This window comes from Saccopteryx bilineata, chromosome 1 (assembly GCF_036850765.1).
Source record: "Saccopteryx bilineata isolate mSacBil1 chromosome 1, mSacBil1_pri_phased_curated, whole genome shotgun sequence".
In the NCBI taxonomy this organism is placed as follows: Eukaryota; Metazoa; Chordata; class Mammalia; order Chiroptera; family Emballonuridae; genus Saccopteryx; species Saccopteryx bilineata.
In genome coordinates, this window is record NC_089490.1 from 188,735,194 (window position 1) to 188,759,984 (window position 24,791).

The window sequence follows — 24,791 nt, forward strand, 5'->3', positions numbered from 1 at the left end:
CACACTGATTTAGAACCATCAGATTTTACTTCAGGAAAATCTAATACCTTTCAAAAAGTTATAATTTTAATGTCAGCACAAAAAATTACTTCCTAACATTTCATTTGAAAATAGTTTTTCCGCAGCCAAAGATGACTATATTTGAATTATGATACTGCAAGGCACATACAAAACTCCTTTCTTCAAAACATACAGAAGACTCCCTGAAATAGAATTTTTAAATCCTTAATGATTAGAAACACTACAAAGTTAGCAATTTTTAGGTAAAAATGTTGCTTCTATAGGATCATGCACCTTTCTTAAAATCAATTCAGCACGTATGTATAAATAATCCCTTTAAAAACATTTGCACTTGAAATGCAGATACGGTTATGCTGAAGATAACACTAACGAAACCTGAAAGGTACTACAGCTTGATAAATTTTGTTATTGCCTTCATCAGAGACTGAATTATCTCCAGTATTTTCAAAGACTTGAACTTAATCATAGGACATAAAGGATTCTTTTCTTTTTAAACAATATTTCCTTCATCTCTAACATAATTCTTTTATAAAGGATGCTAAAATGAATTCTATCTTTTGTTCAGTAAAACTGAGGACAGAAGCATTTAAATGCCTCTATTAAATTCAATGCAGCTTAATTAGGGACCAGGTACGTCTTTTTCTCTGAAAAGTTTTGGTCAAGCATGTCTAACTATAAAAGCAAATGGAATTATAAGAGGTAGATTTTTTCCCCATGATGCATTTTGTTAATAAATGTATTGTCAAGAAAATAAAAACAAGCACTGAGTGTGTTTTCTTAAAGTACAGGGTCTAATGAAAAATAAAAATAAAAGATAGATATGATACTTATTACAGTCTGACATTTTAACAGTCATAGTATTAGATATTTTGTGACCAGTGCATTTTAGACTCTCTCAGGATCAAAATACGAGTCTGCTGACTGTATTAAATCCTCCTCCACCCCCTCCACCAGTTGGTCCACAGCTTCCTGGTGGGTCATTGTCATCAAATCCATTTGGCCGAAATGAACAGGAGGCAGATGCAGCTTGGAGGGCCCGGGCTCGAGCATTCAACTCTTGTTCCTAAAATTAAAAATAATTTTAACAAAATTAAAATCCTAAATACAATGGGTGGACATATCACCTATATAAATATTTTAAAACTGCTTTAATTCTTATAAGCATCCTCCAGATCTTATTAACTTTAAAAATACTGACTACACTAATCCTTTCAAATCTTACTAAAGTATATAATCGCAGATGGAGCAAACGAGAGAGAGCAAAGTCTTGGTGTAAGTCTACAGAATGACAGGTCATAAGGGCTGTTTATTTCAATATCACACTTTACAGAAGAAACTGAAGCCCACAGTCCAAAATTTTCTCTACAGAAATATTACAGTTCTTGTCAACACTCATCAACACATACAAGAAAAGATTTCTTATACACAGACTGCAGAATTTAAAGGTTATGACAATGTATGATTACTTTCTAACAAGTGGGGCTACTTTGGAAGTGAGTCGTTACAGTAAAAGGTAAGAATAATGAAAAAAGGCTGAATTTTTTTCTACCCTTTCCTTGGACTATTTCCCAGTAAATAAAACATCTCAAAACACTGAAAATTGGAACCTATCTTCTTACAGTAATACTTAAAACTTTTCTCTACCAAACCATTAAAAATCTTACCAGGAAACATATTCACCTATGTGCCAGATACATATTAAGTTCTCAATAAATATCAATGATCTCAAGTTAGAATACTGTTAGGTACTTAGCCACAAAAAGAGAAAAAGTGAATAAATAATGGAAAATTCATTTGGCAAGTTACAAAACTGGGTTCTCAAAACTGGCACAGACTATTTGAAAGAATATGTAAAATATTCTGGCATGTGCCAATACTTCTGGGAAAGAACCTATAACTTTCAAATGAGGTCCATGTCACTAGGTCTAAAAAATGCTGAGATCACATAACCCTTAACCTGTTAGGCATAATCATTCTGAAGAACTTTTGAAATACAATTAACATTAATAACAAACACTGTACTGTACCCCCCCCCCCTTTAAACTAAAAGCCCATTTATTTTGCTCCATCTGGCAAGGCAATGTTATTATGTAATTTCTAGTCAGCTTTTTTTTTTCTAGTTAGAAATTAAATAGTTGTCTAGTAATTAAAATTAAGTAGTTAACTATTAAATAAAATTAAATTTTAATTAATTTAGTGATATCCTTTTTGCTTTAAACAATGTGAGACTTAAAATTTAGAACTGCACAACACTGGAAAACTGAAAGTATGTAACACTTTTCCTTTACAGTGACAATAGAACAATAATGAATGGCTCATCACACCAAATACTGTATAATTCGGATGGAACGGGGTAAACGGCAAGATAGAGACAGTCATTTAGAACTAGGCTGCCGTACAAGTAGTTGTTACAGTTCTAAGAGCTTTGGGCAGTCCTAGGTCAGAAATTAGACTCGTTTCTCATCTTTTCAAAATCCATGTTTCTCCTTTAATAATATCTCACCCAATCACTGATATATATTGTATTTCCCCATGGATAAGACGCTCCCATGTATAAGACACACCTTAATTTTGGGAACCGAAATTTGAAACAAATGTCTTATATAAAGTTACTGAATTCAAGTTTTATTCATCATAAAATTCAATATAACTCCTCATCACTGTTAAAACTCCCACCTATTAGTTTGTCCTCATCTATGTCTGATGACTCTGATGACGAATCACTGTCTTCATATATTGCCTCGTCCTCAGTTCCATCTATGGCATTTGAAATGCCACCACTGTATAAACGCACCAGTTTTTAAACCACAAATTTTTCGAAAAAGAGTGCGTCTTATACCTGAGGAAATACGGTAGGTAATTGGCATATTTCCAAAAATTAAGATGGCATTGGCTCATATTTTCTATATTTTATATTATAAAAATTTTCTGTTTCAACCTAACCCTCTTACACTCACCCTGACTCTTTAATCTTTATGAACCATGACATTTAACATGTAGTGCTTACGTGCTATCTAGCCAGGACATGGCTGAATACATTCTATTCCCTGGATCATACACCTTCTGACTAGATGAGAGTCTTTGCGAAGCAGCTCTAACAAATAGTCTGAATTTCTCATTTTTTTCTGTAAAATGTATTGTCATTGTCAATCTAGTACACTGACATACTCCTTTAAAAATGTATCATATTCGAGTATTTTATAATAAATTTCAAAACTTTTGAGAAAAATTCCCTCTAAAAATTAGTAAAGTCAGTACAATAGTTGCCCATTTCTTCTCTCATATTATCTGCTCCTTTTAGTTTTGAGACTTTCAAACACAAAAGTTCTAGAAACTAATTTAAACTCATAAAATTACTTGGATTACCCAGTTAATACACCTACAGTTTCACCTATAATTTACCGCTGGTCCTTTCTATTAATAGCAATTTGACAAGTTTCAAAGAAAAACAGTTCTTTTATCTCCTTGATTTTACTGCTCAGATTGTTAAATAATACTAATATCCTTTCTCTACATATTCCACCTTTTAGTGTCCTTCATTTTATCTATCCAAATGTCAATAAGTAGCCCTTAAAATACTTATAAAGGTCTAGAAAGAATTAACACCAAATTTAGCAGTTGTTTCTCCTGGTAGGTGGAACTAAAGGGAAGAGGGAAGATACCTCCATTTTATTAAACTCTATATTTCTGTATGATTTTAGAATAATCACATCTTCTATAATTAAAAACAAGATCTTTAATTGCTTGAAAATGTAGAAGTTGGGTTTCAAAATTAGGATGCTTATTTAACCAACTGTCCAATGTTTAAGTATTTTCCACAAATGGAGCTTGTGTTTCCAACTTACCTGTAAGTATAGTTTATTGTCTTTTGTTATAGCATCCATAAGTTCTTTCTGTAGAGGTGGGTCTCCATTTATCCAGAGTCCAGTGGTTGAATTATTACCACTTAAACCATTAGTGCTGTTCTGTTTTCTATACAAAAGTACATACGCTGTGTCCTTTGGAAATCTACTCGTGATTTTCTGGACGGACTGAAATGAAGTAAACGTCACTCTGCTGTCATTAAATAAAAACCACTCTTTCGACACTTCTTTATTTTCCAAATCCTGTTCAATAACTGCATTGGGACTATCTCTTGCGAGTACGTGACTTGGGGGGGAAGCTAATGCCAGAGTGTCAGACTGGTGGCACATCTGGTACGAGGACTCTCTACCGGTGATGTTTCTGGCGTAAGAGTAGTAATGCCCGCTTTCTGAGGATATACCAGAGTGAACAACAACAGAACTTAATAGATAGGGCACCAACTTGGAGCAGCAAGCTTCTTCAGTCCCAGAAGGCTTTAATTTTTTAGCTAGGTTTTCACTAATATCGGTGAAGTCAACATCTACAGACCAACTTTCTGACAATGAAGAGAAAGAAGTAGTTCTTTTAACTGGCAACTCCAAAACCAGTGGCAGTGACACATTGTCTAAAATTTTTCTTCTCACGTGATACTTCTGATCATACGAGAATCTCAGGAGAGTAAGAATAAGGTACTCAGGTTCCTCTGTGATTTGCATAGTTTTCTCGGCATTCTGCAGAGAGGCACAGTTTTCACAATAATACTGGTTGTCCCCCGTGAGGACCTCTGGAGCCAAAAAATAATTTAGTAAGTCAGTTACTGAAGGTGTGGGTTCGCCTCCTGCTCTCTGAGGTATGTCTTTAGTAACACAAATCTTGCTAGACTCATCAGGGGAAGAAGTGTTTTCGGTACAGCAACACTCCTCAGGGGGACGGCCCACCATGCTTTCACTCATCGCTGAGTCACAGACAAAGGCAGCTGTAGCTGGATTATAAAGGCCTGGGTCTTGCAAAGGACTGGGCACACAGGCTCGCATTAGACCACCATCCCGTGCGCTTGGGGATGATGCTGGATCCTGAAAAGACAAGCTGTCCATAGAGGAAGGAGGGCAAAAGGCAAGGGAAAGGTCTGTAAAGGCTTCCACTTTCTGTGAGGTACTCCTGCAGTTCAAACAACAGATGTGAGTTTTTAGTTTTCCTCCGAACATTTTTTCTATCAGAGTCTTCTCACCATCACTTGTGTAAGGGGTCTCTGTCAGTATCGCTGCCTTACTGGCCACTTCCTGCAAAGAGGTTTCAATGCACCCCAGACTTTCAGAAGGCTTGTGTGAGGACTGGACTTTCAAGATCTTTTCTTCTTCATGGAGCCTGCAGGAGAATATATCATTACACAGCTACTTACTCAAGCTTAAAGTTCATTGCTATTTAAAAATATCAATGGCTTATATTATATAAACAAATTATTTTTATCAGATATAATGTTTATGTATAAAAATCAAATTTCTCTTTTAATCAAGAGGAATATATTTGTGGACAAAAGTAGGTTTACAGTTGAGAGTACACAAAACATAAGTTTTAATCTTGTATTATTAATTATTACCGTATTATTTTCCAAATGAACAACTACAAACCTATTTCTGCTTTCCCCTGTATCGACTAGTTTGAGAACATAGATCGGAAGAGAAGCTATGGGCTATTTCTAGCCTATATTTCATTAAACTTTCCTCACACTACTATTTTATAGCACTTACTACGTTGTAGTTAATATACCAAATCCACCCAATTATGAACCGGTCTAAAGATTTATACACTTTTTGGTCTCAGGACCCCTTTGTACTCTTAAAAATAATTGAGGAGCCCAGGAGCTTTCATTTATGTGGTTATATCTATCAATATTTGCTGTATTCAAAATCTGAGAATAAAATAACAAAATATGTAAAAACCAATAATAAATCCATTTAACATTTTTACTGAAAAAGTTATATTTCATAAAACCAAAAAAATTTAGTTAGAAAAAGGAAACTTTTATTTTGCAAATTTTTCAAGTATTTGGCTTTAATAGAAGACAGCCAGATCTTCGGATCTGCTCTGCATTCAACCTAACATGATACGTTATTTTCTAAAAGTACGTGAAGGAAATCTGGCTTCGACTACATGTCCGCAGAAGTATAACTAGAAAAGACCCTTGAAAGTGTTTTTTGGGATCCTAGTTATTCCTCATACCACACTTTAGACCAACCACAGTTGAATGGATTGTAATACATGAGAATGTTTTATATTTTTAACGTTATTTTTTTTTTTTATTAAAGATTTGTCTGCAAGCCAGATGCAGCCATCAAAAGAGCCACACCTGGCTCGCGAGCCATAGGTTCCCGACCCCACAGTTGGTCTACAGTGAGAAAATTACAAAAAACAAATAATAAAAAGGATCCTTAAAATACACAATAAAAGCAAGGTATTTTAAAAATTAACACTTGAAATGTATTTTTAAGGCTAAAACAATACTGTGTAGAAGTGTTATGAAAGAACACAATTCAAATCATAACTTCAAAAATAATTTTTACCTGTCTAGCAGAAACCTGAGGTATTCAGAACAGTCTTGCTGTGATCTGGGGGTGAACCATGGAGGTCTAGAAGCCTCGAAGAATATCCGAGGTGCATATGCTTCTCTCTTGTTATCAGTAGAGAAAATACAGGAGGTAATTCTCACACCATGAACCAAATAACTGAAATCTTAATATATGGTTAATAAAGATTACTTAAAATTACATTGCGCTTAACCTTTACTATAAGCTGTTAAAATGAGGGCAGATAAATTAGTAAAAAATAGATTTAGATAACCTTCAGTTATAACTTCTCACTCTGCAGATGAGAATTAAGTTCTAGAGAAACTATGTGACTTGCCCAAGGTCATACAGCTAGCTACATTAGTGACAGAGATTGTATTACAACCCAGGTCTAACTCTTAATATAATGTTCTTGGTATTATCTTCTATGACAGTCATATAGTTATGTGCTTTGCTCCACAAAATTATGTTAATTGTTCATTACTGTGAAAATCTATTAACTCAGTACCTACAAACTATTAAAAATGCATTTAGGCCCTGGCCGGTGGCTCAGTGGATAAGAGTATTGGCGTAGCATATGGACATCCTGGGTTCGATTCCCAGGCAGGGCACACAGAAGAAGCGACCATCTGCTTCTCCCCTCTTCCCTTTCCCCTTCCTGCATCCAGTGGCTCGATTGGTTCGAGTGTGGCCCTGGGTTCAGATAGCTCCGTTGGTCAGAGCGCCTCATCCTCAGGCACTAAAAATAGCTCGGTACTTGAGCACTGGTCTCAGATAGGGGTTTCTGGGTAGATCCTGGTTGGAGTGTACGTAGGAATCTGCCTCACTATCTCCCTTCCTCTCACCTAAAATAAATAAATAAATAAATAAAAAATAAAAGATTTCTACATGAAGGTGCTTATTAAATAAAAATAAAATTTATCTGTAATAATTAGGAAAATGGGTAAGCATAAAAGGGAAAATGGGAAGAAGAAAAAAACTGGTATATCCTTAAGTATCTCTTAAGCATTTCTAAGTGGATTTGTTGTGCTGGGTGATATATGATTTCATCAGTTGAAAGGGGCTTTTCAAGTTTGATACAATGTGAAATTTCAAGAATATTATGATATTAACATATATAGGGCAGGGGTTGGGAACCTATGGCTCGGGAGCCAGATGTGGCTCTCTTGATGGCTGCATCTGGCTTGCAGACAAATCTTTAATAAAAATAATAATAATGTTGAAAATATAAAACATTCTCATGTATTACAATCCATGCATTTCCTACGGCTCATGTTCATGGCTGTGGGTGGCTGGAGCCAATCACAGCTGTCCTCTAGGACAACACCAAATTTTTACTGGATAATGCATAATGAACACAGGTCGTTGTATGGCTCTCACGGAATTACATTTTAAAATATGTGGTGTTCATGTCTCTCTCAGCCAAAATGGTTCCCGATCCCTGCTATAGGGATTAACATATATTCACTACATACATTTATACTCACCTGTGTATGAGCCAAAAAGGCAAAAAGATGCTGTAATTTTTTCATTAATGAGTTGCACCCATTTAGATTTAAAGATAATACTTGTCTCCTGAAACTGAAAGACAATAAAATATAATAATTTTTGTACATATACATGCATTTTTTAAAGCTAAAAGGAAGTTAGTTTAAGAATTTATACTCAAAGTAAAGATATTTGTACTTGAGGACACAAACTCTGGCTTAAGGTGAATCTCTCTGTTACACCAATAAATATCAAATCAAAGTAAACTGTTCACAAAAATTAGGGGATATTTTCTCTCTTCATATTCATTTTGAAATATTCTCTAATTTTTGTGAGCAGTATAATTCATAAGAATATATTATATATGATATAATAGAAACATAAAGTAGAATTTATATGAGTTAGTATTCTAATACTTCCTGAGCACTAAAAACACTTTAGTTTCTGAATAAGGCAATTATATGAAAATAATAATATTTCTGCCATTTATAAGAAATAATATGAAGATAATCTTACCAGTTTACATTTCATCAGCATGCATCATTTTTTTCAGTTAAAATGAATATAAAAATGTTCAAATTTAAACTTACTCTGTGGCCATAAACAATGCTTGTATAACACTGTTCATATAACATGTATTTCCTAGATTAATAAGGCCAGTTTTCCCAGTTTCAGATTTTCCAGAAAGTCTGGACAAGCAAGACGCCAAAGCATTGGATTGAGACGTCCAGGCACTTTGATTGAGAATCAATTTAATCTTCTCTTCACTGGGTTTAGGGAAGTCCTGTAGATCATAAAGAAAAAAAGTTGAAAAATAAACTATTTTTGTTATTAAATTAACTAACACCTTAAAGAAGTTTCTTCCACTGACACTTAACCATTTCCCCCTTCCACTTAGTTTTGATAGTACTTAGTCATCAAAAATATATGAAATTACCCTTTATGTAAAAATAATTGTCTCTGAAAAGAAATGAAAAACAAAGTAGGGTTTATCAGTTGAGGAATACTAAAAAACCAAGAATTCAAATCACATTTTTACTATTTGTTTCCAATTTGTCAGCAAAATGTTTTAAAAGTAAAACTTTGAGCCTGATCAGTGGTGGCGCAGTGGATAGAACAATGACCTGGGATGCTGGGGACCTAGGTTTGAAACCCTGAGGTCACTGACTTGAACCCGGGGTCACTGGCTCGGCTAGAGTCCCACTGCCCCTTTCAAGACATGTATGAGAAGCAATCAACAAATGACTAAAAGTGCTGCAACTACAAGTTGATGCTTCTCATCTCTCTCCCTTCCTATATCTCTGTTGCTCTCTCACAAAATAAATCTAACTTTGAGATCAGAGAGTATACTGCATTTCCATTCAAAGACAGAAGACTTAAATTAGCAGAAGACTTAAATTAGCACACAATTGAAAAAGCTACATGAACAATTAGCTTTTAAATTTTGTAATGAAAATAAAAATATCTTTTTCATTCACTACTAATTATTTACCCAGTATTAACCCTTATCAATAAAATTTCAAGGGAATCAGTGGATGAAACATGAAAGCATCTAAGTATTTATACAATGACCTGACTGAAAAATAACACTCAATCTCACATTTAACCATATTGAAAATAATTACAAAATACAGACTCTTCTTACCTGCTTTGTGATATATGACATAAAAATTTAAGAGTAAGTAATTTCAAACATGAGTAGAGCACTGGAGAATTAGGAAAATCATTAAGGTTCTTTTGTGTTGCTATTATCATCTGGTGCTTATACCTCAGAAAACAAGTAATTTCTGAAGGAATTTTAATATGTTTTTGTATTGCTATTAGAAAGTGCTTTCCTGGGTTCAGAGCGAGATCGTAAGACTATTTCAGTCAATAGAATTTTCAACAATTAACATCACTAGCTTTCATCATTGGATATAGTGACATCACAGAGAGAGATTAACTTGACTATCAAATCCATGACAAACAGCTCCTACCCCAAAAGACATTTACTTCTGGGTCAAATGTCGTATCAGTAGTACGCACTAATTGCTGAACAGTGTTGTGTTCTGGGCTCAACCACTATAATTTTGATTTAGCTAACTATTATATATAGTAAAAAGAAAATGTTTTTATTCATTTCAGATACAGAAGTAAAGATAATAAGACCTTATTGTATTTCAGACCTTAAGAAGAAATACTATGGATAGACTGATTTATAATAACTTCTGATTAAGTCTGGCTGAGGCAACCCCTCCAATCCTTTTGTTACACCCTTATTATGCAGTACGTTTACTAAAAGAAAGTTGTGCTTATTGTGACCCATTCTAAGACAAACAGAACCAGCGCATTTCAGATCCAAATGTACACAACTTGAAAAACAAGGTAAGTTCACAAATCATTCAAGTAGATTCTTTGAAATATGGATATTCATGAACAGTCCATAGATAACATGGAATAAAAAGCAGCAAAGAAGCAAAGTCTAATATTTACGATGCACCTTACATACTTTTAACACTTCTGATATTTAGAACAATTCTTATGTATACATCACTTAACATGGCATTTCTTTAACAAATGTCCTCAGAAGCTGTTACAAATTTAAAGATATGCCTTATAATTGATAGCACTATAGAACTGAAGAAATATGGTTATTATTTAGATTAGTTACAGAAAATAAGAGAAGACATTATCTCCTAAATATTAAAAACACTGATTTCAATTGCATTTTCCAAACATAAAGCATATTACCATACAGTAGTAAAATGAGTAGCTAGTTATAGGAATGTTTCACCCCATCATCTATCACATCATGGGCTACAGATCCACAAATATTGGTGCAACTCCTATCATACCTTTATTGCTTCCAGAATCGGTTCATAAAGATCTGGGAACCCAGAATAATGATACATCATACAGTGTATCAATTCTGTTAACTGCACTAAGAAGGCGGTACTGGAGGGCAGACCATCACTTCTGAAGGAGTGAACCAAACTCACTACATGAGGAACAATCTGAAGACAAAAGAAGATAAACATTTCTCAATTCATACAAATTGGCAACAAAGTTTCCAGGCTACACAATCAGCAAATACCTTTCTATATGTCCCGCCAGACTTTTCCTAAAAAATTTGAGAAGTAAAAAATTTCTGGACTATCAAGGTAAATCTACTTTTCAAAGTTACATAATTGTAATTTCATATAAAACCCTTTCTTCATCCTTATTTCTTCATCTAAAACACAAACAAAGGTACAAAGTAGGAGCCTTAGTCACTGCATTCTAAAAAATGCCAAATTGTTCAGCGGGAACAAAGATTTAAAAGATAAAGTTAGTATTAGCTTAAGAGCTCCATCTAGTGTAAATTTTAGATCTTTCACTTGAAAGAATTATACATCCTTTACACATTATAAAGTTTATGTAAAGAAAAGTCTTCAAAATACCTTATGCATGTAATAACTATAAAATGGCAACTCAGGCTGCAGGATTACCTTTCTTCTGGATAAGCACAGGGGATGTCTCATGCTAGCACGGTTATCCTCACAAAACCACCTCTATTCTTCACTTTAGAAATAAAGGGATTAGAAGCTATTTTTTCTTTCTTTTTAAAAAACGGAATGTTTTGGGGTGACACTGATTAATAAAATCACAAAGGGTTTCAGGTGTATCATTCCACTACACCTCGGGTTCACCACTCCAAGTCAGGAACTATTGTTTATTATTCTAAAGAGACTGAGGTTGAAAACAAAAGGGAAATCTAAAGTGCTTACTGCTCATAAACATACAGGAAACTGTTAGTAGTATAAGCACAACAACGTCCTTTCACTATAAAATTAGACTAAAAAGTCAGTAAGAACCAATTGCATGTTATTAATAAACTATTTTGCTCATTCCATTAGGACAGTGCTATACTTGCTCCCACTAATTATTAATTATAATCTGATACTATGTATTTACACTTCATATGTAAAAGCACCTTCCGTTCTTTTGTAGAACATTTTGTTTTTGGTTGCTAACTAGTGATAAAAGTGAAGTTATAGTTCTATGGTCTTATCATCAAAGAGCATTAACAACAATTATACTAATATCCCAATCAACTCCCTTGCCTTCCCCCTGAAAAGAACAACCACATTCTTGCCTTAATACCACTATTCCAAAAAAAAAAAAAAAATCCCACTATTCCCATTCTGCTCTGTCTGGTTTACACTTATGCTTGAGGTCTTAAATCACATTTCAACTTCTGCACCACCTTCTTTAATCTTTATCAAAGGTCTATTTGGACACAAAACTACCGCTTCCTAATAGGTTAACTCTATTTCTATTGCCTCTTCATTTCTAAGCAAATCTGAATTATAATTTTGTTGCATCTATCAGATACTCCCTTGCTAAAATAGAAATCTAAATTTATTTTGTTTCTTTAGAGGTGAAAGGGGAGAGAGATGAAAGATAATTTTTAAAATTATTATTTATTTAAGATTCCAAATCTTCCAAAAGCTTTTGGGATGTAAATTTGGTCTTTGTAATCTATGATTACATCCTATATAGTCAAAATTATCACTGACATAGAAATAAGACTAAGTTTTTCACAGGCATATAGATTTATATGCTTGAAAATGGATTATTTTTTTTGAATGAGCAAATATAAATACAGGGGTGGGCAAAAGAAGATTTACAGTTGTCCATATACAATGATTAATAAATAACAATACAAGAATAAACTGTTTCGAGTACTCCCAACTATAAATCTTCTTTTGCCCATCCCTGTATTTGTAGATATTGTAATCCTCATTAAACTTAAGCTACTATTTGAGAAAATGTGTATTAAATTTATTTACTTAGAAACTTTGATATTTTTACTTAAGTTTAAGTATCTTTCCAATTATAAAAAGCACATGAAAAGCACCTTAGTCCATAATAATACATATAACAATCTTGATTTGCTCTAAAATACTCTAAACATATAACAAATAATGACGCTGGTGATTCCAGATTACTGCTCAACTTAATAACTCCTAACCTGAGTCCTTTGCTAAGTTTTTAGAGTTATAGGTGATTTAACTACCATATGACCCAATACTATATGCCCAAGTTAATTTGAGTTGAGTGGCAGGTCAGGCTAATCCAAGTATGCAGGCAGTAATAAGGTCTTTGTTTTTAGGCCTTCCTAAGCCAGGTCACATTTTCCATATCAAATCTAACTATTCCTTAAATAAATGACTTCATATTTCCTTACTTTAATAAGTCAAATATTTCAAAGGCAGCCATTTATCTCAACTACCTTTTCTTCTTTCAGAGAGATTAAGAAATGTGTTCCATGATTAGAGTAATGAACCGTAGAGTGGATGATCAAGTCATATCAGAGAATCTCCATCTTGGAATTTTGAAAATAAACTTTCTCAAATGGCACACACATGACTGTGTCTGAGACAGAGGAAATAATTGATGGTTTTGTTCCTTGGGAGACTTTGCTAGTCTACGTGCTCTATTAGCCCAAGCCTGAGTCCTGTTTGTATATAAACGATATAAGCAAGCTCAACAATTAGGGCAATTAACTGCAGAAGCCACTCATCCTAAGTGATACGTACAATGTAATTACCTGTTAGCAAGGCTTCCTACAAAGCCTGCAAATTTTCCTTCAGTGGAAAGGAGACACTGAGCAGTCTAGGTCAGTATATGGTGCTCCAAGACTAGCTCCATTTCCAGCTAATAATAAGTGAATCCTATGTGTCATCAGTATCCTCTGAATTTGTCTGTGGTGGGTTGGTATTGCCGAGATTTACACTGTTGGTGCACCGATAAGTTCTAGTCCTGAACAACTGAGGAGCAGACCCTGGAGGAGGCGAGTGACCAGATAAATGCACTGCCTGCCTGTGAGGCCTGAGATAAATGCAGCTTCCCCAAATAACACCGTGTCATTTCTCATGGGCAGTAACTGAGAGTTCAATTACTGAAGTAAAATCAAATCAAAACCAGTGATGTAGCTGGTTCAAAGTGGTAGGATTCAGATTGTATTTTAAAAGAGGAGTCAACAGAATTTGTAGGCTGTAGTTTCAGCCCTAATTCTGGAGCTGATGTTTTCATGCTTTTGGAATTCTAAAGTGGTTTTCAACTATTTTATTCCTTCTATACTGTTTGCATGTGCAACTGGCAACTGTCAGTGACAATGACATGTGACACCTCACGCAGAGCAGTAACTTCACAATTGCTGGTTGTGGTGACAAGAGGAGTGGTCTTGGTGAGATCCATAATATTCTGACAATACATTCCTTAGAGGGAAATCCCACAATCTCAAATTTCTAAGAAGTCATAAAGCTACATGCAAATAGATTTAGAACCAACCTACAATCTTTTCACTATATACAAATGTGACTCAGTATTAAACTAAAACTCTAGGACAGGTTTTTCAATGGAGAAAGCTTGTGTCATAACTCACCAAATGGAACGCCTCCGGAGAATGCTGAAAACTAAGCAGCATGTGAGAAAGAACTGCAAGAGCACCAGGTCTCACAAGAGGAAACCGAAGTCGATTAAAGACCTTCAAAAAAGACAAGATGTCCATCTATAGGGTTTGTAAGGAAGCTGTGAACCCAATCAGAGGTTATTTTCCTAGGCTAAAATTTATTTACGTGCACATTGCCCGTCCTGGAAGGTTCTATCATAACCTGTTACCCTAGTAAACTTTGGGAGCAGGAGAAAGTTGGGAAATAACATGACAGAGATCAAGGGAATATAATGGCCTAACAAACTCTTTAAACCTTCTGATCAAATGGAAACACATGTTTAAAGATGATAAACTCCTTCTCCAGTATTCACTCAATTCTTTCGACACCTGTGTATTGAGCACTCACTATTGCTTAGCACTGTTCTAGGCCCTGAGGGTAGAACAGTGGATAAACCCATCTCTTACAGGGCTTACGGTCGAGGGTGGCTAGGGACACTAACAAGTAACACAGACATAGTGCTGTGAAACAAAGAGTGATAAATAGGAGACGCAGCCTGGCAAAGGGCTCTGCTATTTTATACAGGGGATTTAAAAAAAGGTTCATGAGAAAGGTGACATCTGACTATAAAAAACTGACGGAGCCCAGGCCGAATAGCTCAGGTGGTTAGAGCATCACCCTGAAGCACAGAGGTTGCCAGTTCGATTCCCGGTCAGGGTACATACAGGAGCTGATCAATGTTCCTGTCTTTCTCTCTCTCTAAATTAAAAACAAACAAACAAAAACCTGGAGGAAGTGAGAGTAAGCCTGACAGACACCTGGAGAAAAGCACAGCAAGCAGGGTGGAGCCCCAGCACTGCAAGGGCTCGAGGCCCACACCCCGCTGTACTAGATACAGCAGGAGGCCCGGGTAAGGAAAGCACAGAAACAGGCAATTTAACACTGGAGACCGGACGAGAAGCAGCAGGGGGCCAGACCAGGAAGGGCCTGGGTGACACCTGTAGCAGGTCAAGGACAGGAGCCAGGTGGCTACTGCAATCATTACAGCAAGAGGTGATGACTTGGATCAGGGTGGTAGTGATGTAGCTGGTTAGCAGTCGTAGCATTCTGGACATGTTTTAAAGGTGGAATCAATAGGATTTGTAGGACAAGGGCTGAGAGAAAGTGAAGAGAAAAGGATAGCTTCAAGGTTTTTGGTCTGAGCAAGTGGAAAATGGAGTGGCCATTTGAGTTAGAGAAGACCAGGTCTGAGAGGAGAAAGAAATTAAGGGTTAGATTGGGATAAGCTGCATCTGAGATCCAATTAGACACCTGGATATGTGAATATGGAGTTTATGGAGGAATAATGGTTTATATTTCTAGTTCATTAACTTAGAGATGTGCTAAGTATGGGCTGAGAAGAAAGTAGACCCAAGAAGAAACTCAAAGGCACTCTAAACTTAGAAAGACTCATTATAGAGATGCCAGTTACCAAAAACAAAAACCAGGAATGTGTACATCCTGGAAACTAAGTGAGCGAGTGATCAACTGTGTCAAATGCTGCTATGAGGGCAAATGAGAGGAGGCCTGAGAAATAACTCCTGCGTTTAGCAACATTGGAAAGTACTGGTGTCAAAGAAGTTTGGGCAGAATAATCTTCGTAAAGCTTAATTAGTTGGATTCAAGGGATAATGGAAAAAATGGGTTTTTGTATTAGATATGAAAACAGCAAGATTATTCTGGTTACCTATGCTTAGATAACATTTTAAATTTCCATAGCCTATCCAAAATTATTATCCAAAGCCAAACAAAACAAGAACCCATTCAAAATTAGATGCCTTAAAGGGGACAACCCCAAAATAAAAAGGTTGATCATACGAGTTCATACATTCTAATAGATTTATATACTCCCACTTACCAGTTCTATTTTCAGTAAAGTGACATCTATCAAAATAGTAAACTTTTGGACAGCTGCCAGTCCCTTCAAGAGTGCAATCACCCATGTGTCTACAAACTGAGCCAACGGCCAGGACAGCCAGTCAATCATTCTGAAAAAGAAAAAGAAAACTATTGGTATTGACAATATTTTCAACATTATTTAGTTAGAAGCAACAGGTGATAGTAGATAACCACTCACTTTGTGACTCAATATTTACTGAGCTTGTTTGTGCAAAGCACTGATCAAGACGTAGGAAACAAGTATAATCGGTGCTGGTGCTCAAGGAATTCCCAGTCTCGTAAACTGAGTTTCTTATAACACATTTCCATAAAAATAATTTCTGATAAATTATGGTTTCACAAAAGGCTTTAAATTTGTTACGTATTGATATTTAGAATTTATTAGTCAAATTTACTCCAAGAAGAGTAGTTCAAATACAACTATCTTAACTAGACATATGAATGTAAACCAAAATTTTTCCTCTCTGGAAATAGGAAATTCACTGTTAAGAAATTGGGCCAAATGTTCATATTATTTGACCCAGTAATCCAATTTTTGAGATTATATAATAAGAAAATAGTAGTGAGGCCCTGGCCGGTTGGCTCAGTAGTAGAGCGTTGGCCTGGTACGTGGAAGTCTTGGGTTTGATTCCTGGTCAGGGCACACAGGAGAAGTGACCATCTGCTTCTTTACCTTTCCCCTCCCCCCTTCTCCTTTCTCTCTCTTCCCCTCCTGCAGCCATGGCTCAAATGGTTCAAGTGAGTTGGCCCTGGGCGCTGAGGACAGCTCCATGGTCTTGCCTCAGGTGCTAAAATAGCTTGGTTGCTAAGCAACAACCCCAGATGGGCAGAGCATCCCGTGGTAGGGGGCTTGCCAGGTGGATCCTGGTGGGGCGCATGCAGGAGTCTGTCTCACTGCTTCTCCACCTCTCCCTTAAAAAAAAAAAAAGTAGTGAAAAACAAAAAACAAAAAGCCAGGATTCTAAACTCAGAGTAATCTGGTTTAAAAATTTCAATTCACCATTTATTAGCTGAGGGGCCCTAAATACTTATGTAAATTATTTAACCTCTTTGTGTCTGTCTTTCTCATCTGTAGATTATAGGTAAACATGCTTACTTTATAGGGCTGGTATGAAGTGAATGAGTTAATACATAACACTGGAAAGCCATTGTGATGCCTTTCTTCCATCAAATATTAATGCTGTGGCAATAAGTAAATACTTTGTATAAAATGTAAACTATATATAAATACTAAGTACGTAAACTTGACTTTTTTAAAAAAGCTAATATTTTAAAAGGACTGACTTCTAAATTGAAATGGTTATTTTCATAACAGCTAAGTTATAACTGTCTACATTAATTCTGGAGTATTATCTTTATTAATGATTTTGCTCTTAAAATTTAAATGTTCCATTAGACATTAAGAGCAGCCCCAGAGTTCAAATGCATGTTAACTACAAGTTATCAGTATGTTCCCTGTTTCCTACACACATTTTGTTTCCCTTCCAACAACGATAGTTATAAGTTATTAAAGTAGTCCCTGCCAACTGTTTCACGTCTTCCAGTTACTATTAGGCTGATTTTCCTAAAAGTCTGGTCATTCCACACACATCTTTATATATTTGATTCCACAATTTCAGTTTTAAACTGTTTTCCCTTACTGACAAAAACAACAAAATATCTCCTCCTCCCAAATATACAGTTACTATATATAGCCGTGATAGCGAACCTATGACACACATGTCAGCACTGACACGTGTAGCCATTTTCGATGACACGCAGCCACATGCGGCTGCATACCAGAGAAGTATGGGGCTGCATGCCGAGAAGGACGTTTCATCCTCGGCTCCTGCACGGCCAGGTGCAGGAGCCGAGGATAAAACATTTGCTGTAGTGTAGACAGTCTGTGCCGGAGAACTGTAGGCCAAAACAACAGAACTCCGGCACAGAGCGTTAGTTCCAGGACTTCCGGTTAGGCCGTTAGGGGATCTTTGACCTCACTTCTGGCTGGCGGAGCAGGGAGCAGCAGAATGCTGCGGGGAACACATCTCTGGGGACCCTGTGATCGCCATTACCAGCAACCACATAACCATAGCAACCATCACCCAATCTACTGTTCTGGGGTGTTGTGGATTTCTAATTGACCATCATTACTGAGGTAAGTGAGGGGGAGGCTGGGAGAGGCGAGGGCCTGTGCTATGGGGTGCCGTTTCCCGCCATTAGAAATAGCAGCAGCCGTCTTAATTTACAGAAGATGCAACTTGCAGAATTTCAAGACAGCATCTGGGCTCAGGTGTTTGTTGACTTGAGGTCAAAGCTTGAGAATCTGGAAAGGTGCAGCTTGGAGAATCAAGAGGAGTGCCACTACGAACAGGAAATTTGGAGTGCCTGGAACCAATTACCAGACACTTTTAGCACCCTGAAAAATATAGCAATGGCTTTACTCACAATTTTTCCCTTTACGTATTTTTGTGAGACCTTATTCTCAGCGTTAAATAATATCAAAACCAACAAAAGAAACAGACTGATAGATGAAGTTAGTATAGCGCTTGCTTGGGCTTGAAGTGTACAAAATACCAACCTTCAATTGAAGATTTAGCCAATGAAATTCAGCAACAAAAAAGTCACTAATAGGCAGGTTAGTTAAGGAATTCCCCCTCCCCCTCACTTATCTTAGTTGATGGCACCTCACACAAGTTAAATAATATCAAGAGCAACAAAAGAAATCGACTGACAGGTAAGTCCTAACCGGAATTACTGGAACTAACAAAGAAGTCACTAAGCAGGTAAGTTAAATAATTAGTTTTTGGTTTATTAGTTATGTATTACAATTATACATTTTTGTTATTTAAACTATAAATATTGTGAATTATGTTTTTTTTCTTGAAGTGACACACCACCCGAGTTATGCTCGTTTTTTTGGTGAATTCTGACACAAAGCTCAAAAAATTGCCCATCACTGGCCTATAGTGTGATGAAATACCTGCTAAGAGCTTGGGTCATACTTGCATCTTTGACATTGGGATCCGTAGTAAGGCTCCTGATGAGGACTGTGATCATCTGAAGAGGAATATGCTGCACCAGGCTTGCCAACGCTACAGAAGGTTCAAATGTTGCATCTGTTTTTTAATTGAAAAGAGAAAGGGATAGGACAAGAATGTTCAAGTCAAGCATAGAGAGAACAATTAACAACAAAAAGTAACTGCAGCAAAGGTGTTCATCAGGAAGCAGTTGCTATGCTCCACATCATGGGTACTCTAACATAAAAGGAATGTTACATTATAGAAATTAGAGAGTAAGAGTAACCACGGTTGCTCATTCTATAGACAAAACTATCCCACACCACTATAAAAACTGTTGTTTACTACTGCCATATTTAGTCCCAAAGTTACTTTAGTTTCTTGAATTCTTTGCTAAAATTTTCACTTATAAAGCAGAAATGCAAAGTATTTGAATTCCCACGTTAGGTCCTCCAAAGAAACTTACAACTATTAATTACAGTAGCTTTTAAATTGTACTAAGGAAGATTTAAAAATAATCTTTTAAAGTAGAAATTAAGGTAAATTTTGGAGGGACTCTGCTTAAACCATAGCAAACTCAAGGTGAGCACTGCGCCTCCAAAAACGGGGCGAAGTGCTGAACCAGCAAGCTCAGGGGAGCCCTGCATGGTGGCCTTGCTAACTCGGAGACCTAGAGTACCATACAGGATGGTTTGAAATGAAAACTTTCTAATTCAAAGCAGTTCATTGTGGGTAGTCACGTTCTAGGGCGGCATTTTCCTCTACCAAAGGTCTGTACTGACCCTTAACTGAGCCTGTCTGTGGTCTCTTTGCATCTACAATAACATACCTGACTGATAACGCACCTTTAAAATGTTAAGAGTGACCACCCTTTCCTGTCCCTTCCAGGGAACAGGCACCCACCAGAACAGAAACCACAAAACCCCTTGTTGTTATCATCATCTTCATTGTTAACCATCTTATGCCTACCTCTATAAAAGAAGTTTGGAGTCTATAAATTTTTACTTTTTATCCAATCCCAATGATTTCCCCGCTCTGCTTTTTTCTGGCTTCCCTCATCTATCACCAATGAATTTCATGTAACCCTTTTTTGCCTTCCCCTTTGATTCTAATGTATAAAATAAATGGTAAAATTGTCATTTCGCAGAGCATTTTTTCAATCCGTTGAGATTTGGCTTCCTGGCAATTGTTGACAGTTTGGCTCATATAAACTCATAAAAATTCTTACAGGTTTGGAAGTTTCTTAGGTTGACAGCACCTTTACTGCTACAGTTGAAAATGTTCTGGGGAAATATAACAGTTCTAGCAACACAGGCAATACAAGAAAGATTACAATTAAAAAAATAAACCAACTCAGACACTACAAATGCACAGCTGATAATTCTTTCATAAATGTACTTAGTTCATCAGCATGCATGGAGCTTGTTAAAACTGGACTCTTATTTTTGGTTCTCAAGATAAAGGAGAACATCTCTTTGACAAGTTCAATTTCCACCAATATCCAGGGAGAATGACTGTATCAAGTAGAAAGAAAGTGGACAAGATTCTGGATCTATTGTTTCACAACCTACAGAAATGGAAGCTCCAAGTCCAAACAAGAAATGTAAATGCACAGGTACAATTACTGAATGACAAAGCATTTTTTTGGCTAAGTATCACTTGACCCCTCCCTGTTTTCTAGGGATGAAGTTCATGGGCTAAAGCACGAGTGGAAAAACACCTATTTAGATCCTCATGTTGTTTCCCTTCCCTCATTCTAGCCGCCACCTTTCATGAACACTACACAGACAGAAAATGTCAATATCCAAAAACTAGAGCTAACTGGCATAAGTCAATAATAAAACAAACTGCAGTCCACAAACTTTTAAAACATGGGAAATTTAAAGACAGGGGGAAACTCATGTAACAAAATGACAGGGTTACAATACAATCAATAATAATATGGTATAAGCATTACTACACTACCCTTAGTCACTAATGAATAGAAGCTTTAGTAGCTGTCATCCTGGAAGCATTCCGTCTCTTGGGCGAAGGATGAGTAATTAAGCAACTTGTTTAGTGCCAAAGGTCTTAGACCTCCACATTCTCGATATATAAATAACCTGAGTAGGTTAGTGGATGGGAATAAAATTTCGGATGAGGTACTCAGATTTTCTCTAACAATATTTTCTGGGTGGGGAAGCAACATGGTGTGTATGAGTGGGAGAGAGAGACTGAATTTCCCTGAGATTTCCTGGGACTACAATGACGCTTACCCGTGGAAGAAATGCTTGCAAAAATTTCTTGCAGCGAAGGCAGCAGCGTGGAGGGCTCGGCCTTCCAGATGTTCTGCAGCAAGTTACTCACTTTCGTCACCTGAGAGACGTATTCCCGCAGCTCTTTCTCCTGGGTGGACTGGCACTGGAAGTGGCCTATGGTGCGAACCAGCTGTTGACAGAAGGTGATGGACAGTTTCCCCTTGGGGATGCATTGCACGAAGTCGGTCAGGAGGTCGCTCAGCCGGGCACACAGCTGTGGCTCCGGCCTCTCACACACCAGGCGTAGCACCTCCACCTGCAGCAGGCTGAAGAGGTCCAGCACCGAGGGGCAGCTCATGATGAGCTTCAGGCCGTTGTGAATGTAGTCCAGGACGGCAACGTCCTTCCTGTCCAGCGAGTGGTAGCCTTGCTGAAGGAGGCCCAACACGAACGTCTTGTTAAAGAAGGCCTCGAACTCGGGCCGGTGGTACCGTGCGTAGGCCTCCAGCACCTGGTGCCCCACCTGCCGCTGAAAGGGGTCCTGGCCCTCGAGGATGAGCCGAGTGGTCAGGTCGAACATGGCCTCGCACTGCGCCTTGTCCAGCCAATGCTCGGCCGACTCCACCACCTTCCGCACGATCGCTCGCTTCAGGGGGAGCGGGTGCGAGGAACTCACCAGGCCCTCCAGGATCTTGTCCATTGTCGCCACGCCGCGAGGCCAGGGGACAGAGGGCGGGCGGATACAGCCCCGAAGTGGGGCAGGGGAGCCCCGGGGCGCAGATGAACTGGGAGCACAGCAGCAGCGGGACCGACCACCGCCACGGCCGCCTCAGCAGCCACATTTATCGGGCAGGGGGGCCCATCCAAGCCCGAGCAGGGGGGGTTGGCAAGCCTGGGGCGAGTCAGAAGCCGCACTGCCCGCGGCGGGTCTCAGGAGCCAGAGGCCCGCACTCCGCCGCCGCCCCGGGCCCGCGGTCCTTCTCAGCATCAGCTCGGAGGCGCCAGCGGGGGCCCCCGGCGGCGGGGGTGGGGGCGCTTAGGCTCCGGGGCTGCGAGCCGGCCGGTGGAGGAAGCGCGCCTCCGCGTCCCGGAACAGGTGTGGGCGTCCGGGCCCCAGGCGATCTTCAGATACAACGGGTCCTGGTCTGAGCCTGGAGCCGCTGTCACCGAGACTGCCGGATCAGCCGGGAAGAGGAGGTGAACACCCTTGACCCGGATTCAGAAGGTCCCGCAAACAGGAAGTGACGTATGAATATCGGGAAAGGCCCGCCCTTCCACCCCTCCGCCCCGCCCCAACCGTCTCTTCCTCTTCGCTGCGGCGCCCCAGCTCGTCTACTCCCTCCGGGCTGTGCTCGGACCCCTCCTCGCCCACTTCGCTGCTGTCCGCGGACGGCCGCCTCCAGTCGCGTCGCGCGGCGACGCTCGCGTCATTAGGGATCGAATGTCGAGTCACAGGCGCCTTTCCGGGAGGAGGGTCCGAAGCGCAGGCGCTGGCGGTGGCCTTGACTCTAGGATTCCCACCTTCAGATCTCTGTAGGTTCTGTCCGGGTCAGGTTACTCGTTAAAGCCCGAGAAAGTGCTGTTTATGTAAAGTCAAAGTTTTGGAAACCCGAGCACTCGGGGAGAAAGAAAGGAAAAACATCAAAACTCAGATTGTGGAGAAATCGGCTTGGCGTATCCACCAAGACAGGAGCCAGGGTTCCTAAATGCGAGTGTCTTTCTCCTCTGGGGTTAATCAAGAACCGTGCTGGCCTTGGCGGCATTGGCGACAGTCAGCATCAGGAGAGCTGTGTTTAATCAAACCTCTAGCATATCTTTCTGGTGAGCTTTTGTGGCGTATAGAAAATTTCGAAGCTGTTGAAAAAGAATGGGAGGAGAGTTACGGGAAAATGAAAGACGGCCTGTCATATTAAAGAGTACTTTGAAAATAGAAAACGAGGTGGAAATTTTACATTATTTAATATGTGGATGCTGACATTGAACATGGTTTACAGTAAGGAAGAACAGATGCAGTCATGCTGTACTCATTCAGGTTAAATTCCAAAGATTCACAGTTAAGAATTTAAGCTTTAATCAGAGGCCTTTATATTAGAAAATGATCCCTAATTATAGCGCTCCACAGAGTTGGCCTATAGTAGTTGGGAACTTGAAGCCGGAATTATCGGAGTTTGTGCTGCCTGTCACCAATTCAGCCAAATAAGTAGAGAGAGATAGAATCTTGATGGGTGCTTTATTCAAATGGCCAGCGACCTGGAGAGACAGGGGTTGTATAGGTATACCCAAATCATCTCAACACCCTATTCCCAGCCAGCCTTTTTTAGGGGAAGAAAAGGGTAGGTAAGTGTTTGTAATTTTAAGGGAGAGTTCATCAGATCATAATTAAAGCTAATTGGGCCATAGTCAGCAGACATTTTACATCCAAAGTACAAAGGCTTTGCATGCAGTTCCCTGAGCCACAAAGGTGGGTCACTTGTAGATCTGTTGGGGCAGAAAAGTGGATTTCTTGTGATTTCCTGGGGCACAAAGGTGGATCACTCCCAGATCTAATTAAGTCATGTAAACCTGTTCAGGTACCCCAGTTCCTGGAATAAAGCTTTTACTTGCATTAACCATTGTCCCCACTAACCATAAACAAAGCCATCTATTCAAGCTGAAGTTTTAACTCTTGAGTTGCTCTTATCAAACTCAGACATTACTGGCTTTTAATACAGACACAAAAATGGCTTGTTTAAAAAGATCCAATGCAAAAGCAAACAACACTGAAAGCTGTTTACTTTGCTAAATACCATTTTGTTTTTTACCAATTTTAACAAGCCGGGCTTCAAGTTGTCCATCGCTGCTGAGTCGCAGAACCAGGGCCCGAGGGGTATAAAAATGTCTTCTATTTAGATTGCTAGCAATCCGAGAAGGCTGGGGACTCTTGTTCAACAGAACTGCCTTAATAGTCTCGGCTGGCTGACGTGTACATCTATTTTGGGGAGACTAGTGATTTATCATAAAGCATGCAGTTAGTCGCATAGCAGTGTGCGGAGGTATGAGATGGATCTGTTGGAGTGCCTTCCTGGAATGTCCCCCTGATGCTAGCTCAGATCTGCCTGGCGTCCTTGCTGTTTTCTCTGGAATAGCCGGGGTTGTGATGCCTCTGGGAACTTGCTGTGAGAGAACTCTATTTTTTGGGCAACCAAATAAAGATTAAGGTTTGTGAATTAAGCTGGTTATCTGCAGTGCCTTAACTCCCTATAAAAAATTCTGTGGCTTAGTCTTTATGATATATTATTACAATAT

The 24,791-nt window shown here is 38.5% G+C and overlaps 1 protein-coding gene across 1 annotated transcript; it reads right to left on the reverse strand.

The window, feature by feature from the left end:
• Window positions 1-192: 192 nt before the first annotated feature.
• Window positions 193-22,209, reverse strand: USP38 (ubiquitin specific peptidase 38). Its single transcript, XM_066232823.1, has 10 exons — window positions 21,525-22,209; window positions 19,233-19,368; window positions 16,230-16,359; window positions 14,326-14,427; window positions 10,751-10,909; window positions 8,507-8,700; window positions 7,916-8,009; window positions 6,426-6,532; window positions 3,867-5,229; window positions 193-1,084 (listed from the first exon to the last, which is right to left on the reverse strand). The coding sequence occupies exons 1-10, from the start codon at window positions 22,204-22,206 to the stop codon at window positions 923-925; spliced, it is 3,129 nt and encodes a 1,042-aa protein (XP_066088920.1). The 5' UTR covers window positions 22,207-22,209; the 3' UTR covers window positions 193-922.
• Between the last annotated feature and the right edge of the window lie 2,582 nt (window positions 22,210-24,791).

Excerpts from the sequence above, each read along its gene's own strand:
- USP38 (XM_066232823.1), bottom strand. The coding sequence starts at position 22,206 with ATGGACAAGATCCTGGAGGGCCTGGTGAGTTCCTCGCACCCGCTCCCC. Across the intron at positions 6,533-7,915 it reads CCTTTTTGGCTCATACACAG|AGAGAAGCATATGCACCTCG; the intron begins GTGAGTATAAAT and ends ACTGATAACAAG. Across the intron at positions 5,230-6,425 it reads CTCAGGTTTCTGCTAGACAG|GCTCCATGAAGAAGAAAAGA; the intron begins GTAAAAATTATT and ends ATTCTCCTGCAG.